Source organism: Penicillium chrysogenum (assembly GCF_028827035.1).
Source record: "Penicillium chrysogenum strain IBT 35668 chromosome Unknown utg000001l_segment0_segment0, whole genome shotgun sequence".
NCBI classification, from domain to species: Eukaryota; Fungi; Ascomycota; class Eurotiomycetes; order Eurotiales; family Aspergillaceae; genus Penicillium; species Penicillium chrysogenum.
In genome coordinates, this window is record NW_026622749.1 from 4,901,394 (window position 1) to 4,919,315 (window position 17,922).

The following is a 17,922-nucleotide window of genomic DNA, read 5'->3' on the forward strand; positions in this document are numbered from 1 at the left end:
ATAACAGGGGGATAGGGAAGCGTGGTGTGGAAAGAGAAATATGTACATACATACACCTATGTAGTAACCCAAGCAACCGGCGAGGTATTTTCTCCATCCCATATCTCCGCATTTTCCAACAGGATAAACATTCTACCTTGGGCTATTGTCAATGATGTTCATGCGGGTTGCTTGCATATCCCATTATTTGCACGCACTGCACCCTTGTTGCCATCTCCGGGTCCCATATTGCAAGTTCGAGTTCGGGGCCTCGAGATACCCACATGTACATATTTTGTACATGTATGTGTAGTTAGGTACATTTACTACGTCTGCGTTTACTGCATACACTAGGAAAAGGGGGGATAAGAAAAATCTTACACATCATCGCTACATACATTTGGGTATCACTCGAACAAAATAGAAAAGAGAAAGAAGAAAAAAGCAAAGAAGGAAACGAGATGAGAAAAGGAGGCTCGACAGAAGAACTCACAGTTCCTTGGACTGTTCCTTGGAAGTAATACGAAGACCTCTCATTTTTTTGAGCCCATCCTCCACGGTCCTCCACTCTTCGGCCGTCAGGGTATCGTCGGGATCCCTTTCATGATCTACCTCCTTGACCGACAGTATGTACTGGGCGCACTTAGAGGATTTTATCCTCTCCAGTGTTCCCGGATCTTTAGCTAGCGCCTTGGGGCAAATTCCCCCTTGCTGGGCACTTTTCGACCACGGAACTAGGTACTTTTCTTCCGCCTTAGAACCCATGCGAGCAACGTGCTCATCATCAAGAAGGCGGCCGGCAAGCTGGCTCTTGAAAGTAGCCTTGCAAAAGATCTTCTCTTCGACAGTTCCAGCAGCGACCAACCGGTACACGAAAACTTTTTTCTTCTGACCAATGCGGTAGGCACGTCCGATTGCCTGCTCCTCCCATGTAGGGTTGAACTCGAAGTCAAAAATGACAACTCGGTTCGCGGTCTGGATGTTCAAGCCCACTCCACCCGCTTTGGTTGAAATCAGAAACACGTAGGTCGAGGGATCGTTGTTGAATCCCCGAACTAACTCGAGACGCTTAGTCGTAGGTATAGTGCCTTCAAGGAGAGCGTACTTTCTCTGAGTTTTTTTCCATAACTTGCGCCAGATAATTCAGTGTCGGAATACTGGACGAAAATACCAGGATCTTGTCCCCGACTGCGATAGCCTGGTTGATAATCTCATTGAGAATCATCACTCGGCTGGATAGGCTGGGATCCAGCGAGTCAGGAGCCTCCTTGAACGCATCATGCAGTTCAGGTAACATTGACTTTGTAATGTTCTTTTCGACAGGCACGTTAGACCCAAGGTTAGCACCGGGACCATCACTGCTGGGATCTTTTTGTTCGCCAGTTGAATTCTTGCTCTTCCGAGATTCCAGCTCTGCCTTGAAAATGGCGGGGTGATTACAGCAAAGCTTGAGAAGGGGCAGCCAAGACATAAGCCGCGGGGCGACACCTGCCTCCTTTCTTAGCGCCACACCTTGAACGAAGATGTTGTACAAAGATTTTTGAAGGCTTGTCAGCTCAAAGTAAACCGAGAACTCGTACTTTGGTGGCAAATCGACTCCCAGTACGGACATGTCCATTCGCTGTGCCTTGGACTCGGTGAGGCTAAGGAACATCGCCTGGCACAGGAGTGCCTTTCTTCTGTCCTCTCTTTTGCTTTCAATCTGCGAGCCATTTTCGATTGGCTCGATGAAATCTTCTTTGAACTTCTCAAAGCTTCCAAGCAACTGCGGGGCAACCCAATTAACCATCCAATAGTAATCCTCCAAACCATTGGATATCGGGGTGCCAGTGAGAGCAATCCGTTTCCGGGTGCGTAAGCGGGAGGCTGCCTCGGCAATCTGGCTTCCCTGGTTGCGCAAACCCTGGGCTTCGTCGACCACAACAAGAGTTGGGCTGTTCAACACCAAACTCTTGACACTTTCGTTGACCGATCGTTGTCCCTGGTCATTGTCCTTTCCCACATTGTCCTTGGTGAGCATGCGAAAGATGTTGTAGCTAAGGATCAGTATACCACCCTCGTCATTCCACCCGCGAATCTCTTCATTTCGGTCAAGAGTCGGTTCCTTTGCTGGAATTGAGCGAATCTTGCCGAGATTGTGGTTCGGGGGGGACCACATTGCGAACTGGTCACGCCAATTTTGGATCAGCGAGGCTGGGCACAGTATCAGAGTTTTAGACTGTCGCAATTCTTCGGGAATTTGACCATGAATTGCGGGATCCGGTGATTGCCCGGCGTTGGAAATTGTAACGAGAAGGGATATCCTATCCAGAAAGGGTTTAGCTAGGTCCTAGCGAATCAGTCAATATCACGATGATCATAACTCACACTTGCATGGTCTTGCCCAACCCCATAGTGTGGGATAGCAAACACCCTTGTCCACTTTTGTCCTCGACGATATTTCGGAACATGAACTGAATTCCAGAGAGCTGATGGGTTTGGACATATTGCGCGATGTGACGGTCCAGGTATATCCTGGGAATTCCGGAAGAGACGGGCTTCGAGGGATTTCCGGTATGGGCATGCCCGTCTGAGTTCATTCCGCCGGATCGGGGACGATATGGCAAATTCAACCATTTTCTGTACCCCCGAAGAAGCTCATTCAAACATTTGAAGAATGGGGCGAATTGGTTTTGCTCTTCATCTCTGACAGCCACGAGTGCAGCCTTGACGTCTTTTGCCTTTAAGGCGTCAATAGGGATGTGGATAACATTAACCCAGGACATAAACAAGGCGGTCATCAACATTGTACAATGACTCTCCTCAGGGTCCCATCCTTCCATCGCCGAAGAGTCTTCACACATGCTTTTTAGCGCATCTCGCGCATGTTCCCGATACACACAGGGCATGTACTTGGCCAGAAATACCGGAAGTTGGCGGAGACGATTCCTGTCCAGGTCCATGAGACCTTTCGCCAACAGGTGAATTCTGTTTCCACTCTCCTCAATAGTTGCCCACGTCATGGAATAGACGTCGTCAAAAACCAACACAGCCTCATCGGTTTCACCGTCGTCATCAATCGCCGGGTCCACGGAGTCATGTGTTTTGAGACACATCGGGTCGACAGGATATGTATTGGCCCCCATCTGAGCCTGTCCCTCACGCTCCTTCGAGGGTAGCGCAATGTCCGGGTTCAACGGCATGGTTTTCATCGCGGAAAATGGTGGTATTGGAGACTCTTGATCCAAGATATATTTCTCCAGACGGCGCCTCTTGGCCACTGGTGGCTCGTAATTTTCATCTTTGTAGAAAAGGTGACCAAGGTCCTCGTCTGAAGAGTAGTCATGGAACGGCCCGACTTGAGAAGCTTCGCGAGCACGTGGCTCCTCTTGGTCCTGTACAACCTGGTCCTCTTCGGGCTCAGAAATATCAGGACTCCGGACGAGACTGAGACCATCTTCCGATTGTTCCGGAGACTTGTGTTCCATTTCCCCGATACCGAGCGCGGACCCCGAATCGGAAGTGAGGGTTACTTCTCCGTCCACATTCACAGTGGGTCTCTCTGGTCGTGTGATGCGTGGTGGGCGAGCAAGTCTGGGAGGCGGGCTAATTTGCTCGAGAATGGAAAGCTTCCATTCATACAAGCAAATATCAGCCAGAGTGGGATCAAGGCACGCGCATGCTTTGACTAAAGAGGGGCGAGAAGAATGTCGTGCTTCACTAAGAGCTTTACGAAGGCTCTTAGTACGTTCCTCCAGGCGGGCCAGCTGGGTAGAAATCTCGTCCTTCAGACCCGGGAACTGTTTGCCCTCATTCCAAATGTGGAATGCTTTCGACTGCTCCTTTGGCAGACGAATTTCAAGGAACTGATTTTTCCGTTCGTCAACATAGTCGTCCACGATTTCATCAAAATCGGCCTCTTCAAGGTGCCCAGAAACATCTGGGGGAGTACCTTCGCGTGATTGCTCATCCTCTGCGAGTTCCTCGCGGGTTTCCGTGTCGTACTCCCCTTCGGAACCGGATCCTCCAAGGAGTGGGAGGCCCTCAGTATCGTCCGGTGGGTAGGTGCTCAGTAGACGCTCATAGAACCCATCATCGAAGACGGGCGCACGTGGTCCTTCTGGGGCGAGGGGCCCCGGGAGAGAAGGGGCGGACGGTCGTGCCGCGGTGGTCGTTCCTACCCGACGTCTCTTCTCCCCTGTTGGGGGCAGCGAAGAAGATACCGTGGGGTGGATGGGATGGTTCGAGGTTGAGTTGTTATCATTGACAAGTAGCCCCTGTTGGTCCAGTCGGTCCATTTGGTATTTTGGGGACCGTCGTTGTAGCCAATTGCAAGCCTCCAGAATGTACTGGCGCTGGGAGATGGGTTTGACACCCAGGTCCTCCTTGACATGACCATCGGTGATCTTCAGAAAACTCAGGCCTGAGACCAGATTCTCTCGGAGAGATGCCTCCAGCCTCACGAGATCTGGGCAAGCCAAATTGTTGGACCAGTCTCCGGGCTTGTCATGGCAGAGAAATTTGATGAGCTCGTCGACTGTCCAGTCTTTAGGGTCTTTGATTAAAGACATATTTTCTGGGGGGGGCTGCATTGGATTAGTGGGCGGTTCAGACGAGACAGTCACGCATTTATCTCGAGGACGTGACTGGACAAGGGTCAAGTGTGAGACGGGCATGTGACTTACCATGTCGAGACCCCCAGTGCAAGTCAATCGAGAAGTCAATTTAAACTCGAGTATGTAAAATAACCTGGGTTCAGAAGAAATGACAAAGAGTTGAAGTAACGATAGATGAAAGCGCAAGGTACGATGGTTAAAAGAAAGAAATAGTCTGGGTAGAAGGATAAGGAGAGAAGAGAAGAGAGAAGAGAGAAGAGAAGAAAGAAAAGAGGAGGGGAAAGAAGAAAAACAACACATCCACGTCCACGTCCACGTCCACGTCCACGTCCACGTCCACAACCCTCTTCCTTCCCACCTAGGCAATCCGTGTTATACGTGAAGCTCTTTTTTTGTGCCGGTATTTCAATAGGCGGTGAGCTATTTTAGGCTAGGTCAGGGCAATTAATCTCAAAATGGAAGGCGGAAGAACCGGGCGGTCTCACATTCACGTCTTATATTTCTGCCTCAGGTGTCAACAATTGCCCCGCCAATTACAAATCCCCAGAATTCCTTCGAAGCCCTGGAGCCTCGGTGAGGTCGGAATCTTTGAAAAGTCTACGCTTGCGCAACTTAGGTCATTGAGTGTGGTAAATCAGTTCTTGTTCACTAGAAATATGGCAGAATCAATTTATTCAAAATATCCGCCAGACCTGTCCCCAGCTCAACAAAGGTTTCTCGTCACAACTGTGAAAGACTGGGCTATTCAAAATGGTCTTGCTGTTCGACCATCCCCAGCAATTATTCCACCTGAGGCAGATTCAAATGGTGTGCTGGCCACAAATGCGCCAGTGACGTTGTTCCCCAGTCCGTTTCCCAGAACTTGCTTCGAGGAAGCGACTGCTCTCCAAAAGATCTACAATGAACTTTATGCTGCGATCACATGCAATGAAGAATGGTTAAGGGAGATTGTGGAAGGGTAAGGACCTATCCGCTCCAGCATGGTAAAAATTGCTAATTACTGGCCGTTGGCAGGCTCATTGAAGTTGATGACTTTGTCTCGAATCTGTGGAAGGTTCATCTGGATGTCCAAAAGGAGGGATATGTTCAAAACCTGTCATTGGGCCTCTTCCGGTCTGATTACATGGCCCATGTTCTGCCTACAGGTGTCGCGGCGCTAAAGCAGGTTGAATTCAACACGATCTCGTCATCATTTGGTGGTCTCTCAGATCTTGTGCGACAGATGCACACCGAGCTTCTTGCCTCGCCGCCGGGTTCCCCAATCAACTATCCACCCCATCCTCTGCTACAATCCGAGATTCCACCAGAGAACACCGCGGTGGAAACCCTCTCAGCAGGTTTGGCAGCAGCCCATGAGGCCTACGGGTTGTCCAAGTCCACCCCGGCTCTCCCTCTTTGTGTTCTCTTTGTAGTCCAGGAAACAGAACGGAACGTTTTTGATCAGCATGCACTCTCCGCACAGCTTAAGACAGTTCACAACATTCCAATCTTCCGTGTTGCCAGCGTCGACGTCTTGGATCATACCTCCATTCCCAGCTCAAACTCCTCGCGACCATTGTTCTACCACCCCCCTCACTCTCCCGACTCAACCTTCGAGGTAACAACGGTTTATCTCCGGGCTTACTATTCACCAGATGAGTACAAATCAAGCCGTGACTGGCTGGCCCGAACTCATCTGGAGCGCTCAGCAGCGATCAAGTGTCCCACCGTGCTCAATCAGCTGTCTGGCTGCAAGAAAGTCCAGCAGGTCCTAGCGGAGCCGACAGGACCAGATCATCTCTCAAGCTTCTTGAAGGGCATTGATACTGCGCTTGTTGAAAGGGTTCGAGGAACGTTCGCTCCGCAATATGACCTGTCGGTTAACAGTAAAGGCCGTGACCTAGCCCTCAATCCAGATACAGCCCTCAACCATGTGCTCAAACCACAGCGTGAAGGGGGTGGCAACAATGTCTACAAATCTGATATTCCAGACTTCTTGCGATCGATGCCCGAGGCTGATTGGAGAGGCTGGGTGCTTATGGAACTCATCAACCCTGCACCCAATGCCCAGAATGTTGCCTTGCGGAATGATGGCGAGGTCATCCGAGGGAATGTCATCTCTGAGCTTGGTGTCTACGGTACCATTCTTTGGGAAAATACTGGGAAGATTTTGCACAATGAACAAGGCGGGTATCTGTTGAGGACTAAAGGGAAAGAGGTGAATGAAGGTGGTGTAGCCGCAGGATTCTCCAGCTTGGACAGTGCTCTTTTGTTCTAGAGAATGCATCTGAAATTTCACAATATCCACTGTTCACTCATACTGCATACATGAGCTGAAGCCCCAAATTGGTAAAAGCTGCAGGACTCGGGAATTATTCCACCGTGTTATGATCGTATTTCTCGTACTACAGAGTAATATCCATGGGCCACAGAGCTGTTCTAGCGTTCTCAAGAAGACGCACAACTGCAGAGTGGCCTCTCAAACGGGCCCAGTCTAGCGGTATCGAATAATACCCATTCCTAGATGATTCATCATCCGCATGTAGAAAAGGAAAATAGCGAATGAACAGCCTTCGACCCACGTTGCCTCCGGCATCCAGGCAAGCTGGCACAATCTTCACAAACCCACAGGTGGCCGCCGAGTAGAGTAGCCAAAGCTGGTCATCCCCACTAGTAATTTTGCGTCGGACGTCGATCCTTTCCAACAGCAATTCCGCGGCCTTGACATGTCTTTTTTCTGCGGCAAGTCTTAGCGGCCATGGGATTCCGGGATCGGGATCGGCTCCACGGTTCAACAAGAGTTGTACCGTCTCGACGTTGCCGGCATCCGCTGCGTACACCAACGGGGTGTGGCCCCAGAGGTCTGGGTCGTTGACTGGACTTCCTGAGTCGACAAGGAAGCGCACGATTTCGAGATTACCGAATGAGTCATCAATTGCTAGTCTCAATAGCCCGGCATACTTCTATTTAACGTGCTATACCCATTTGGGACAGCCTCTCAGGAGAACTTGAAGGTCTCAAAGCCTTCAATGGTGTGTTAAAGTAGCCATAACCATTAGGTAAAAGCTTGAAAAAGTTGAAAAAGCGCTGCACAAATCCAGCATCATCAATCAAGACTTGCAGGACTTCCGCACGGTCTCTAACAAGTGCGGCTGTCCAGGGGGGCCAGTCTCGGATTGGATCAGACTCGGTGTAGTTCCAATCCGTTACGCCGGTCTGTTTTGTACCATTGTCATTCCAATCCCATCTTTTCATTGGTTGGGCTCCATGATTGAGGAGTAGCTCTACAGTATTCGCGTGACCAGCCAATGCTGCAAGGGTTATTGGCTCTGGTGATTTTCCTGCGCCGAAAGTAGATCCTTTCCAGGAGCCCTGCTCTAGGAATTCTCGAACGGTTGCTTCTCGACCGTGGTAGGCGCCCCAAGCAATAGCAGGATTGGGAGGGATATGGACGCTAAGGCGATAGAGATAAGGGTTGAGGAGAGCGTAAAGATTCCGATTCACTTGGGCCAGAGCGTTGATGTCTCTCCCGCACGAGTTGAGGCTCTTCAAAATGAGCCAGAAGGTCTCGAAGGGAAGATCGGTCAGAATTTGTGAAGACATGATGTCAAAGAAGCTGAAATCATCAACGAAAGAACGACCGGGGGGGTCGTCGAAAGAAAATGATATGAATTAAAAGCTAAAAGCTGACGAAACAAACGAGCCATATGGGACGGCAAGACGAAAACAGGTGGCAAGAGGATGAGGCGAGGGCACGAGGGACCAGCCAAGAGGAACTTTCAAGTCCTTGTGTGGAATATGGTATCTGAGAAGATCAGCTAGGCATCGCCGCTGATGGTTTTGCATACTAACCAAACTGGGCAGAAGAGAGACGAAACAGATCTCGAGGCAGCGAGACAAAATTTACGCAGAGGTCGGCCAAACTACCAAAAGGGTTTTTCTTTCACTGACCAGATTCCCCTACAGCAATTCAAGTATTCTACAGTTTCGGCCGGCTGGTTGTCTGGCAGGCTTCCAGACCAGATGGCCCATCGTAGATCTGTTTCTCTACCAGTCGAGTGTTTATCTAGATGAACATATTGATCAGTTCACTTGAAGTCCAAGGTACCAGGCTAAACAGCCGGGGCCACATGCAGACGTACATGTTGTTTCCCAAGTTCATCAATATTCTTCGCCCCAAGAAGTCGCATGCATGTTTTGGTCTCTTCAGTCAAAACTAAGTAAGATATGTCAGTAAGTCATTCGGCATAAACATTGAGTTTCGATGATCATACTTTGCAATGTTCTCTTTACGCCATCCACTCCACCGGCCCCCAAACCCCAGAGCGCAGCTCTTCCTATTCCAACGCCTCGTGCACCCAAACAGAGAGCCTTAACCACATCAGTTCCCCTCTTGATCCCGCCATCGACCCATACCTCAATCTTGTCGAAGACCTCGGGGCAGTATTTTCGAATTTCGAGCATAGTGTGGACAGCAGGAGGAGCCGTGTCGAGAGATCGACCACCGTGATTTGAAAGGATGATTCCTTTGACCTGGGGCGTATATTGTGTGGCAATATACGCATCTTCGTGTGTTTGGATTCCCTTAAGAACAATCGGAAGTTCGGTGTGCTTTGCCAACCACTTCAGGGTCTCTGCCCATGTAAGAGAAGGATCCATCCCCTTGAATACTGGGTCTTCAGTCTGGATGATTGGCCCCGTGTCATTGCTGTCACTCTGATATGGAGCCTCAGAACCGATGACGTTGCCGCTGCGCTCATCATCCTCTCTTTTCCCGGTCACGGGTGAATCCAACGTCAAAGTGATAAACTTGATCGCACTCAGTTTGTTGATTCGAGCCAGCATACGTTCGCTCTTGGTACGATCGTTCTGCACATATAGTTGCCAGCCAAATATTTGGCCTGGGGCGGCGCCCGCAACGATCTGTTCAGGCGCCATCGAGGCGCTGTTTGAAATGATCTGCAAGGCACCGAAGCTGCGACATGCTTCTGCAATTCCAGCTTCACCGGAGGGGTGCCCTAGCCGGGCCATAGCTGCTGGGGAAACATAAATTGGGATAGAGACGTGGTCATCAAGCAATTTCGTGTTTAAATCACATTCTGTGCAGTCGACAAAGACCTTTGGCCTCAATTGGATGGAGCGGAAGACCTCGGTGTTTTTGTACTTGCTGATCTTGTCGTCGGACGCCGAGTAATAATAGGCCCATGTCTTTTTGTTCACTATTCTAGTAGCAACATCTTCAATCTCATCTAAATTCAAAAATGCTTCGACTGACTTTTGTTCATCCATTTCCCTCTGACACCCGCAAAGTGGGAAAAAGTGAAAGACCGAGCCTCCGGGAAAACAGGGGTGCATACGAGCCGGATCCCTTTCCCTTGTTGGGATTAGTGTGAAGCTGTCAGCACCCAATTAGGAAATTGATATGCGACCTCGGGAAGTACTATAAAGCACGAAGGTCCTCCGTACTCCGGATAGAATATGAACTTGTGGACTTACGAGGTTTGCTGAACAATTAGGATCTGTAAACTCGCCACATGCGTGAGCTTAATTATACCCCTTCCCAGGTCATAGTCTAGAGAGAAAACTTACATTGGAGCACTTAGAACAACTAGTAGATGACGATCAATACCTCTGTTTCAAATTTCCTCTGTTTCAAATTTTATCCATTTTTAATTTATCTATTATTTTCGGACTCTTCTCTTTTCGTCCAACAGGTCTGCCTCAGCTAGGTTTATAAGGTTCTCCCTAGTACTCCGTACTCCATACTTCCAAGGTTGAATCTATAATCTGTAGCACTAACCCGAGCACAATCTCGATCCCGACGATTCGCCAGGAATTGCCCCGTGAAATCTGCATGGACCAATAGAAACACAGACTATTCCCAAGGTTCCCCTGGAGAGCTAAAATTAAACATGCGGACGTGTCCGTCGGCTCCAACAGTCTAGATCCCGTTGAAACGGCCCCTGTCAAGCGAACGCCGTTTCACTTTGACCTCCCCTGCTTTTTTTCCCTTTTTCCTTAATTTTGCTCTTCTTCTTTCCTATTCTACTTTCGCTTTTATCTTTCCTTTCTTCTAGAACCTATTGAGATCAGAACCGGCCCAGTTCCGGCTTCGTTCACCTTCCTTTTTTCCCTTTCATTTCTAATCTTCATTGTCTCACAATGACTGACGGCCACGGTGCCCCTCCATCTGATGCGCCGGCACCAGCAGCAGCATCAGACTCCACTGCTGCGCCAGTCCCTGCAGATTTACGCTCAAACGTCCATCACCACGCGGCAGCGACCCATGAGAAGGAGCAGGCCTCCTCCATTGGCCGCATGACTCCTCGACCAACCTTCTTGGAGAATCTGGCTACCTCTAGAGACTCGCAGTTCCAGTTTGATCGACGAGATTCGAGCGAATTGGACCGATACTTTGTAAGTCAATGGGATAAGATGGTCTATGTAGCAGACTACCAGAAGGACAGGAATATGGTATAGGATCATAGATTGGCAGGCTAACATAACATTGATTTAGCATGGCCCCCGGAACATGGAAAAGCACTCCAAGTGGCCCATCATGATGCGAATGCACGGCAGCGTCATGCCGAAAATGATCCTGCCGCTTTTGACTGTCGCTATTTGGTCGACTGCTATTACTGTCTTTTCGAAGAAGGTCCATTCCCGTGAGTAGTCCCAAGTGATGTATGGAAGAACTGTCTGTAGTTGCGTACTAACTCAAACAAGTCGGTATCAACAACATCCTGCTCACCGTGCTGGGTTTCGTGGTGGGTTTGGCTTTGTCATTCCGCAGCTCAACTGCATATGAGAGGTATACTATTGACTCACTTTTAGCATTTGACTCGAGTCATACACTAACCCGGCTTGCACTACAGATGGGCAGACGGGCGCAAATATTGGGCCCAGCTTATTCAGACATCTCGCAACCTCTCACGTACAATTTGGATCAATACCGCCGAGAGAGAAGGTGAAGAAGGAAGAGACGATGTCTTGAGGAAACTGTACGTGAGACCACTGCGGAGTGCATCTCGATATTGTGAATTCTAACAAACCCGTATAGCTCCGCGATTAACCTCATTTTGGCCTTCGCCGTCTCTCTTAAACACAAGCTTCGCTTCGAACCCGATATCGCATATGAAGATCTGGCTGGCCTGGCTGGGCACCTTGACACTTTTGCCCGTGATGCCCATGACCGCATGGTTGTCAATCCTCCACCTAAGTCTATCTGGAAGTCCGCAGGAGAGTACCTTGGTGTGTCCTTCGCCGAGTCAAACCCTAGGAAGTATGTTAAGCGGTCTAAGAAGCCTCTTGGGCATTTGCCCCTTGAGATCCTTAACCATCTGTCAGCGTATATCGATTCATGTGTAGCCAACGGTACTATGCTTTCAACACTGCACCAGGGACAAGCTAGTAAGACTTCCAACCCCTATTTTGAGATACTCCATCACTAACACAACAAAGTCACCATGATGGCCACGTTGAATGAGGTTTTGACCGGCACAGAACGTGTCCTGGACACCCCCTTGCCCACCGCATACAGCATTGCTATTGCTCAGATTTCATGGATCTACATCCTGGTACTTCCATTCCAGCTCTACGATGCTTTAAAATGGATTACTATCCCAGCATCAATTGGTAAGTACAACTGAATCATCCCACTTACACAAGTTTACAAGATCAATTCTAATGGACCCTAAAGTGGCTGCCTATATCATCCTTGGCCTGGCTACAATCGGCAGTGAAATTGAGAACCCCTTCGGCCACGATGTGAACGATCTTCCACTGGACACTTACTGCCGTCAGATCGCCGTGGAAATGGACATCATGACTGCCACTCCCCGACCAGACGTCGATGACTTCATGTCACGCGCTGAAAACCTCGTTCTATTCCCTCTTAGCCAGTTGGGATACCCTGACTGGCAACAGCGGAGCCTCGAGGATATTCGTGGCGCCCTTAGAACCAAGGCGGTTGTCGGCCCGTCATCTGCGGCGTCCGATACATCTACAATGGTGGAAAGCCTCCGCCCCAAGACCACTACATCATCAGTCTGATATTCCTTGCAATTTTATCATCAACAGCCAAGGGGGGATGCGAAAGGCAATCTTCTTCGCAGATGAGAGTGAAATGTGCATTCAAATAAACGGCATCAAATTGTTTGTGATAATTGACCAGCGTGTGAGTTATGGCGTTTTCAGCCGAGTCATGTTGACTCGCAAATCGAACCACAAAAAAAAGGAGTTCTTTCTTGTTTTGCAGTTGCGTACATATATTGATATTGGCTCCAAATCGATTCATTTCCTTCCTTATTGCACATGAACTTGCCAAAAGTGCTACATATCTTCAGCCGCTGATGTAGACTAATGTCATGGGTCTTATTCCATCCTAGGGGGCCTTGGATGACACAAGCTCAGTATCAAGCACTCGATTGCGGCCAGGCTCACCGTATCGGACGGAGGCAATCCAGTTCCATTTGGAGCTGGCATCGTTGTCGCATGTATCGTGGGGGTAAATGCAGCAGCGGTGCAGCTACACCTCTACCATGCCACTAGTCCCAAAGTCGCATGGGCTCTAACACAGTCAGATGTCAACCATTTGACAAAGAGTCAAAATATAGACTAGCCATAGTTCAAAATCATTTCCGTAGTACTCGCTTTGAAGCAGGAGTACAACCCACAAGCCCTAGGGGACGAACAAATCGGCCCCAGAGCCCGCAATCAGGGCGCCTAGGAAGTTTCCCTTGGCGCAAACCCTCCATGCAACATCCGCAGAGCCAGCAGAATTATTTCCGCCGCCAATCCATGAGCTCACTGCGCTCACGACGGCCGAGGCATCCTCGCGAGGAACTCGAAGCCACACAATATCGTGTTTCGTGGTTGCGGAAGGACCATTTTCGATCTTCAGGATGTCCATCGGGATGGCTGTTCCTGTCAAGCCGAGGAATTGCGACAATGCGGAGGAGAGGTAGGTTCGTGCGGAGAGGGGGTCGAGGGGCTGTGGTGCACTTCCTGGTTGAGGAACACTAATATTTCATGATTAGCTTGATTCCCGGCAGGGAGTTCAAACCTAGAGTCAAAATGAAGAAAGCCGATGGGTAGCTTACAGCTTGAGCTTGAGGTACGTCCAGGGTGGATTCCGCGACGTAAAATGGAGAGTCTTTGGCTTGGGCTCTGGCGCTTTGCGCTTCACAGTTTCCGTTGAAGGGACATTCGTGTCAATTTCCATGTCGCAGTGTGTACCCTGTGTCATACTGCTGGCTTTTCGGACTGTTCGGGTGGTCGGACGTTGTATGTTCGCTGGGAGCTCCGCCAAAAGAAAAAAACAGTGATGGGTCTTTGCGTCACGGGATCAAACAGTCGAGTTGTGTTAAAATATGGGCCAGCGGGAATTAACAATATCCAGTTCGAGGTCCTTGTTAGGAGTTTCGTATCTTGACAGCGGCCTTTAATTTCTGTGTCGCACGCTGCAAGTATGCTTGTTCGCCGTCGTCTCCGATCGCCAGGTCGGCAACACACAACGTCTTCTCTCGTGATTTCGCGCCACGAATAACTTCGACGCTTGATTTCGGAACTTTGAAGATCTAACAAATAGTCAATGGGAATTTGTGACCTTATTCCATAGACAAGACGGGAAGAAAGGAAACACATCAAGGGTAATTCCCACCTCTGCAAAGATATGCGACACTGCAATGTTAGCCGCCCCGTCGCGTGGAACAGCAGCCACGGAAATCTCGACATTATCAGCGCCCACGTTCATAATACCTGTACGGCGAGCAGAGGAGTTTGGCTTCACGTAACAAGGGATGTAGAGGTTGAACAATTTGCGAGAACACGGGGTTTTGCTTGCGACGAGGCGGAGGAAAGAATACGGGCAGGACATTTCTAGTTGCGACCAAGCCAATACTACGTAGAAGGGGGATGTGGAATAAAGATGAGAAAAATTGATTGAGAACTAAAAGCAATTGAATCGATAAAGTGGCCGAGGCAAGTCATACCCTAAATGGGCGAACCTCGCTGAAACCCACGGAAGGTAAAATCCCATATGCATACGGAGTACAAGAACGGGAAAATCAGGAATGATTTGATCTCAGATCATGACTTGCATCTTGAGCTGCGATCAAGCATATTCGGCGTGACGTTCATTCTCGTCGGCCTTCATATGCTTCTGTGGAACAGCAACGGTCTCGGGGGCTGCGGAATAAACCTCGGTGACCTGGTAAAGCTCGGGGCAGACCGCATCCTTGCGCATCAGGACATACTTTTTAATCCACCATGGTAGAACCTGGGTAAGTTGGTATTTGGCATGAGTTCGGGTCGGAACGCCAAACACATAGTCCAGTTCTTCAAGAGAGCGCTGCATGGTTTCTGGCATAAAGAAGAATATCAAAGCAAATGCAACGAGATTCAAGCCGGCATAGAATCCAAAGGCACCCTGCGGACTAAATGCTCGCAGCATCCATGGAAACGTCAGCGAGAGAACAGAAGCCCAGAAGTTATTGGTTGCAACTGCCCAGGCCATTCCAACTTCACGGTGAGACAACGGAAACACCTCGGCAGAGTAGGTGAAAGGAACAGGGCCCTCTCCAGGAGAATAGAAAGCGTCAAAGAGGTAGACGAAGAATGCAATCATTCCAATGTGCGCGTTGCTGCTTGTGGGAATCCAGAAACAGAACCCAGCTGCGAGGAGTGTCCAGCACATTTGTGGGAAGGTGAAAAGTAGCAATCCTCGTCTGCCAAATGTATCGATCGTCCAAACGGCGGGCCAGGCAAATGCGACAATCCTCGTCTGCCAAATGTATCGATCGTCCAAACGGCGGGCCAGGCAAATGCGAAATTGATAAGGCCGAACCCGAATGATGCAAGAAGTGCTTCGATGTTGGAAGCACCAGCAAGTTGGAAGATAGTTGAGGAGTAGAACGAGATGATATTGACTAGAAAGCGGATAGATTAGTCCAGTTCTTCCCCTGTGTCGAATTTTTACTTACTTCCACACATCTGCTGGGCGATCATCACAATGCCAGAGGCTTGGACGGCACGACGCAGACGGGGCACCGTGAACAATTCCACAAAACGAACGAACATGTTGTCGCTCTTGGAGAATCCGGACTCGGCAATCAACTGCTTCTCCATCTCCAGCTGGGCGTGAATCCGATACAAATCTCGAGCGGCCTGTAGAGGGCTATTTCGCAGTCTGAGAAGAGATGCAAAGGCTTTCTTGTGGTTTTTCTTGGTCATCAGCCACCGTGGAGACTCGGGGCAAAACCAAATACCAATGAGCAATGGCACAGCTGGAATAAATGCAGAGCCTAGCTGTAGTCGCCAAGCAATATCGCCAGTGTTGGCCACAATGAGGTTCGCGCACGTTCCGAGGAAGATACCAAAGGCCGTCCAAAGCTGCCATGACATAACCAGGCCGCCACGAATGTTAGTTGGTGCGTTTTCTATTGAATGTAGTTTAGTTTTAGTACGTTACTCATGGCTCCCTGGGATGTATAGATCAGAAGCACCTACCAGCTGAGTAAACAGGAACAGTAACTTCCTTGAGACCCATGCCAAGTCCGAGAAGAACCCGGCAGGCAACGAGCTGGCCCCAATTCTGAGTGAATCCGGAGCCCAGGGGAGCTAGGAGACTGAAGACCGCGGCCAGGAAAATTGTACCACGACGGCCGAGGATATGATTCAGGGGGTCAGAGAGCCAAGCAACACTGTAGAGTGACATAATACATTAGAAGATTGCTCGAATGTAGAACAAGTATATTACTCACAACAGACAGATCGTGATGTATGGGGACGCATTGATAAAACCAACGATCCACTGGTTACGCTTGCAGGTCTCCGGGTCAGGACATTGAGGGGAGTTATTCGGGATACCGAACTGGACGTCAAACGTCAGGTTAGCACCGTTTGAACCTATAAGAAGTATTAGTTGAGACAGGTCTGTACGCCTGTATGGAGTATGTTCCTGACCAGTCTGATCCCAGCCTTGAATAGCTGCCGAGATTGAGTTCAGAACGATGGTGTAGTACAATGCAAATGGGTGTTACCAGCGCCGAGTGTGCTCCGCGTAAAGGATACGGCGGTCGTCATCGTTGAGTTCGGAAAGGTCTTCAATTCCCGCTGGAGACTGAGCTACCAGAGCACCTTTCTTCAAGACCGGCAAGATACTCTCAAGATCATATTCGGTAGCATAAGCAGTCACATTCGCCATAAGCTGATCGTGGGGAATTCCGGCAAGGGGGTTTTTGATCCTATTCCATGTCAGTTTGGCCTGAAGTCAAAGACAAGAGTCACTTCAGCTAGCACAGATTCGTGCTACGTTACTTACTCCCCGGTGACATTCTTGGTCATTCTAGTTGATGGGTCAGTATCGTAGCTTCGGATAGAGTGTGGTCATTGTGAAGTTACATACCCCCCAACCGCGTCATTTCCAGTTGGATTAGGCATTTTAGTGCCTGACAGCTTTCTGTCAATGAGGAAAAGCGAAGCAGAGAGACTGGGGTCGATTCTTATTGCGTAATTCGATGAAATGCGATGAAGCTCTGAATCTGGCTCAAAGGGTGAGAAAGTGGAGAGAAAACTACGATGGATGAAGAGCAAACGGAAAGAGGTCAAGGACAATTCAGATGGCAGTCTAGATCAAACAGGGAAGTATTTGGGATTATGTATGCACCCATGTGCTTTTACCTACGCTACCTAGTAAAAGATTGGAGGGATTTGTCAGACAATCAAAAAGCCTCAACTTATTGGTAGCTACCTAGGTATATCGGCCCTTGTGTGAGCATGTAGGTGCTACATATATAAGAATCTGACAGTCGTCCCCAACGCCCAGCTCCTAACTACCACTGGCATACTCGGATTATTGTCTGAGATGGGTTTTATGCAGGCCGCTCTCGAAATAGCGCCACTGGGCAGAAGAACAAAGCTTAGCTGAAGACAGCTTTGAGTATGAAGCTTTCGGATGCGAGCCCAATCGATGGCTTTGGGTCGAAGGGTTTCAGTTTATACAGTCAGCAAAGAAACACAAAAGACTTCTGGAAGGTGAATACATTGCACCATTTAGAGAAGCATGGTATAAAAGCATTCCCGTAGGCAAGAGACCAAGCAATTTCAGGGATACCATGTGAGCCTTTTAGTGCGTGTCTTTTAAGCTAAAAGGTATACTGTTACAACCTTTGGGTGTTAACAGTATCGTCAAGGGTTCAGGGTCCTGCGGAGTACATGGTTGGCTAGGAAAATGCATGTTGCTCTTGACATGTATTTGTCCAATAATGGGCTGATCAGCATGCATATTCAGCCGCTTTTTAATACCTAGACAAATACAAGTCTATGCACCTTATCTCAAATGGCATACTAAAACAGCAGCGCGTTGTGC

General features: G+C 49.2%; 8 protein-coding genes across 8 annotated transcripts; 2 read left to right on the forward strand and 6 right to left on the reverse strand.

Annotated features, from left to right (window-relative positions):
- Nucleotides 1–468: 468 nt before the first annotated feature.
- On the reverse strand, nt 469–4,550 carry N7489_001941 (putative SNF2 family helicase/ATPase; the record flags this gene model as incomplete). Its single annotated transcript, XM_056707696.1, has 3 exons — nt 469–1,038; nt 1,085–2,282; nt 2,347–4,550. 3 exons carry the CDS (start codon nt 4,548–4,550, stop codon nt 469–471), a joined length of 3,972 nt encoding a protein of 1,323 aa, XP_056571998.1.
- A 680-nt stretch (nt 4,551–5,230) lies between these two features.
- Nucleotides 5,231–6,831, forward strand: N7489_001942 (glutathione synthase; the record flags this gene model as incomplete). The annotated part of the gene is made up of 2 exons (XM_056707697.1): nt 5,231–5,532; nt 5,589–6,831. 2 exons carry the CDS (start codon nt 5,231–5,233, stop codon nt 6,829–6,831), a joined length of 1,545 nt encoding a protein of 514 aa, XP_056571999.1.
- Nucleotides 6,832–6,958: 127 nt separating this feature from the next.
- Nucleotides 6,959–8,156, reverse strand: N7489_001943 (uncharacterized protein; the record flags this gene model as incomplete). Its single annotated transcript, XM_056707698.1, has 2 exons — nt 6,959–7,491; nt 7,535–8,156. The coding sequence occupies 2 exons, from the start codon at nt 8,154–8,156 to the stop codon at nt 6,959–6,961; spliced, it is 1,155 nt and encodes a 384-aa protein (XP_056572000.1).
- Nucleotides 8,157–8,532: 376 nt separating this feature from the next.
- On the reverse strand, nt 8,533–9,908 carry N7489_001944 (uncharacterized protein; the record flags this gene model as incomplete). The annotated part of the gene is made up of 3 exons (XM_056707699.1): nt 8,533–8,619; nt 8,696–8,769; nt 8,828–9,908. The coding sequence occupies 3 exons, from the start codon at nt 9,906–9,908 to the stop codon at nt 8,533–8,535; spliced, it is 1,242 nt and encodes a 413-aa protein (XP_056572001.1).
- An 807-nt stretch (nt 9,909–10,715) lies between these two features.
- On the forward strand, nt 10,716–12,605 carry N7489_001945 (bestrophin family protein; the record flags this gene model as incomplete). The annotated part of the gene is made up of 7 exons (XM_056707700.1): nt 10,716–10,970; nt 11,071–11,218; nt 11,280–11,364; nt 11,429–11,554; nt 11,614–11,963; nt 12,015–12,188; nt 12,253–12,605. The coding sequence occupies 7 exons, from the start codon at nt 10,716–10,718 to the stop codon at nt 12,603–12,605; spliced, it is 1,491 nt and encodes a 496-aa protein (XP_056572002.1).
- Nucleotides 12,606–13,233: 628 nt separating this feature from the next.
- N7489_001946 (uncharacterized protein) lies at nt 13,234–13,800 on the reverse strand (the record flags this gene model as incomplete). Its single annotated transcript, XM_056707701.1, has 2 exons — nt 13,234–13,573; nt 13,655–13,800. The coding sequence occupies 2 exons, from the start codon at nt 13,798–13,800 to the stop codon at nt 13,234–13,236; spliced, it is 486 nt and encodes a 161-aa protein (XP_056572003.1).
- A 166-nt stretch (nt 13,801–13,966) lies between these two features.
- Nucleotides 13,967–14,430, reverse strand: N7489_001947 (DUF167 domain-containing protein; the record flags this gene model as incomplete). Its single annotated transcript, XM_056707702.1, has 2 exons — nt 13,967–14,131; nt 14,215–14,430. 2 exons carry the CDS (start codon nt 14,428–14,430, stop codon nt 13,967–13,969), a joined length of 381 nt encoding a protein of 126 aa, XP_056572004.1.
- A 237-nt stretch (nt 14,431–14,667) lies between these two features.
- N7489_001948 (sugar porter family MFS transporter) lies at nt 14,668–16,994 on the reverse strand (the record flags this gene model as incomplete). The annotated part of the gene is made up of 8 exons (XM_056707703.1): nt 14,668–15,336; nt 15,363–15,481; nt 15,536–15,991; nt 16,062–16,255; nt 16,316–16,495; nt 16,595–16,798; nt 16,876–16,899; nt 16,960–16,994. The coding sequence occupies 8 exons, from the start codon at nt 16,992–16,994 to the stop codon at nt 14,668–14,670; spliced, it is 1,881 nt and encodes a 626-aa protein (XP_056572005.1).
- Between the last annotated feature and the right edge of the window lie 928 nt (nt 16,995–17,922).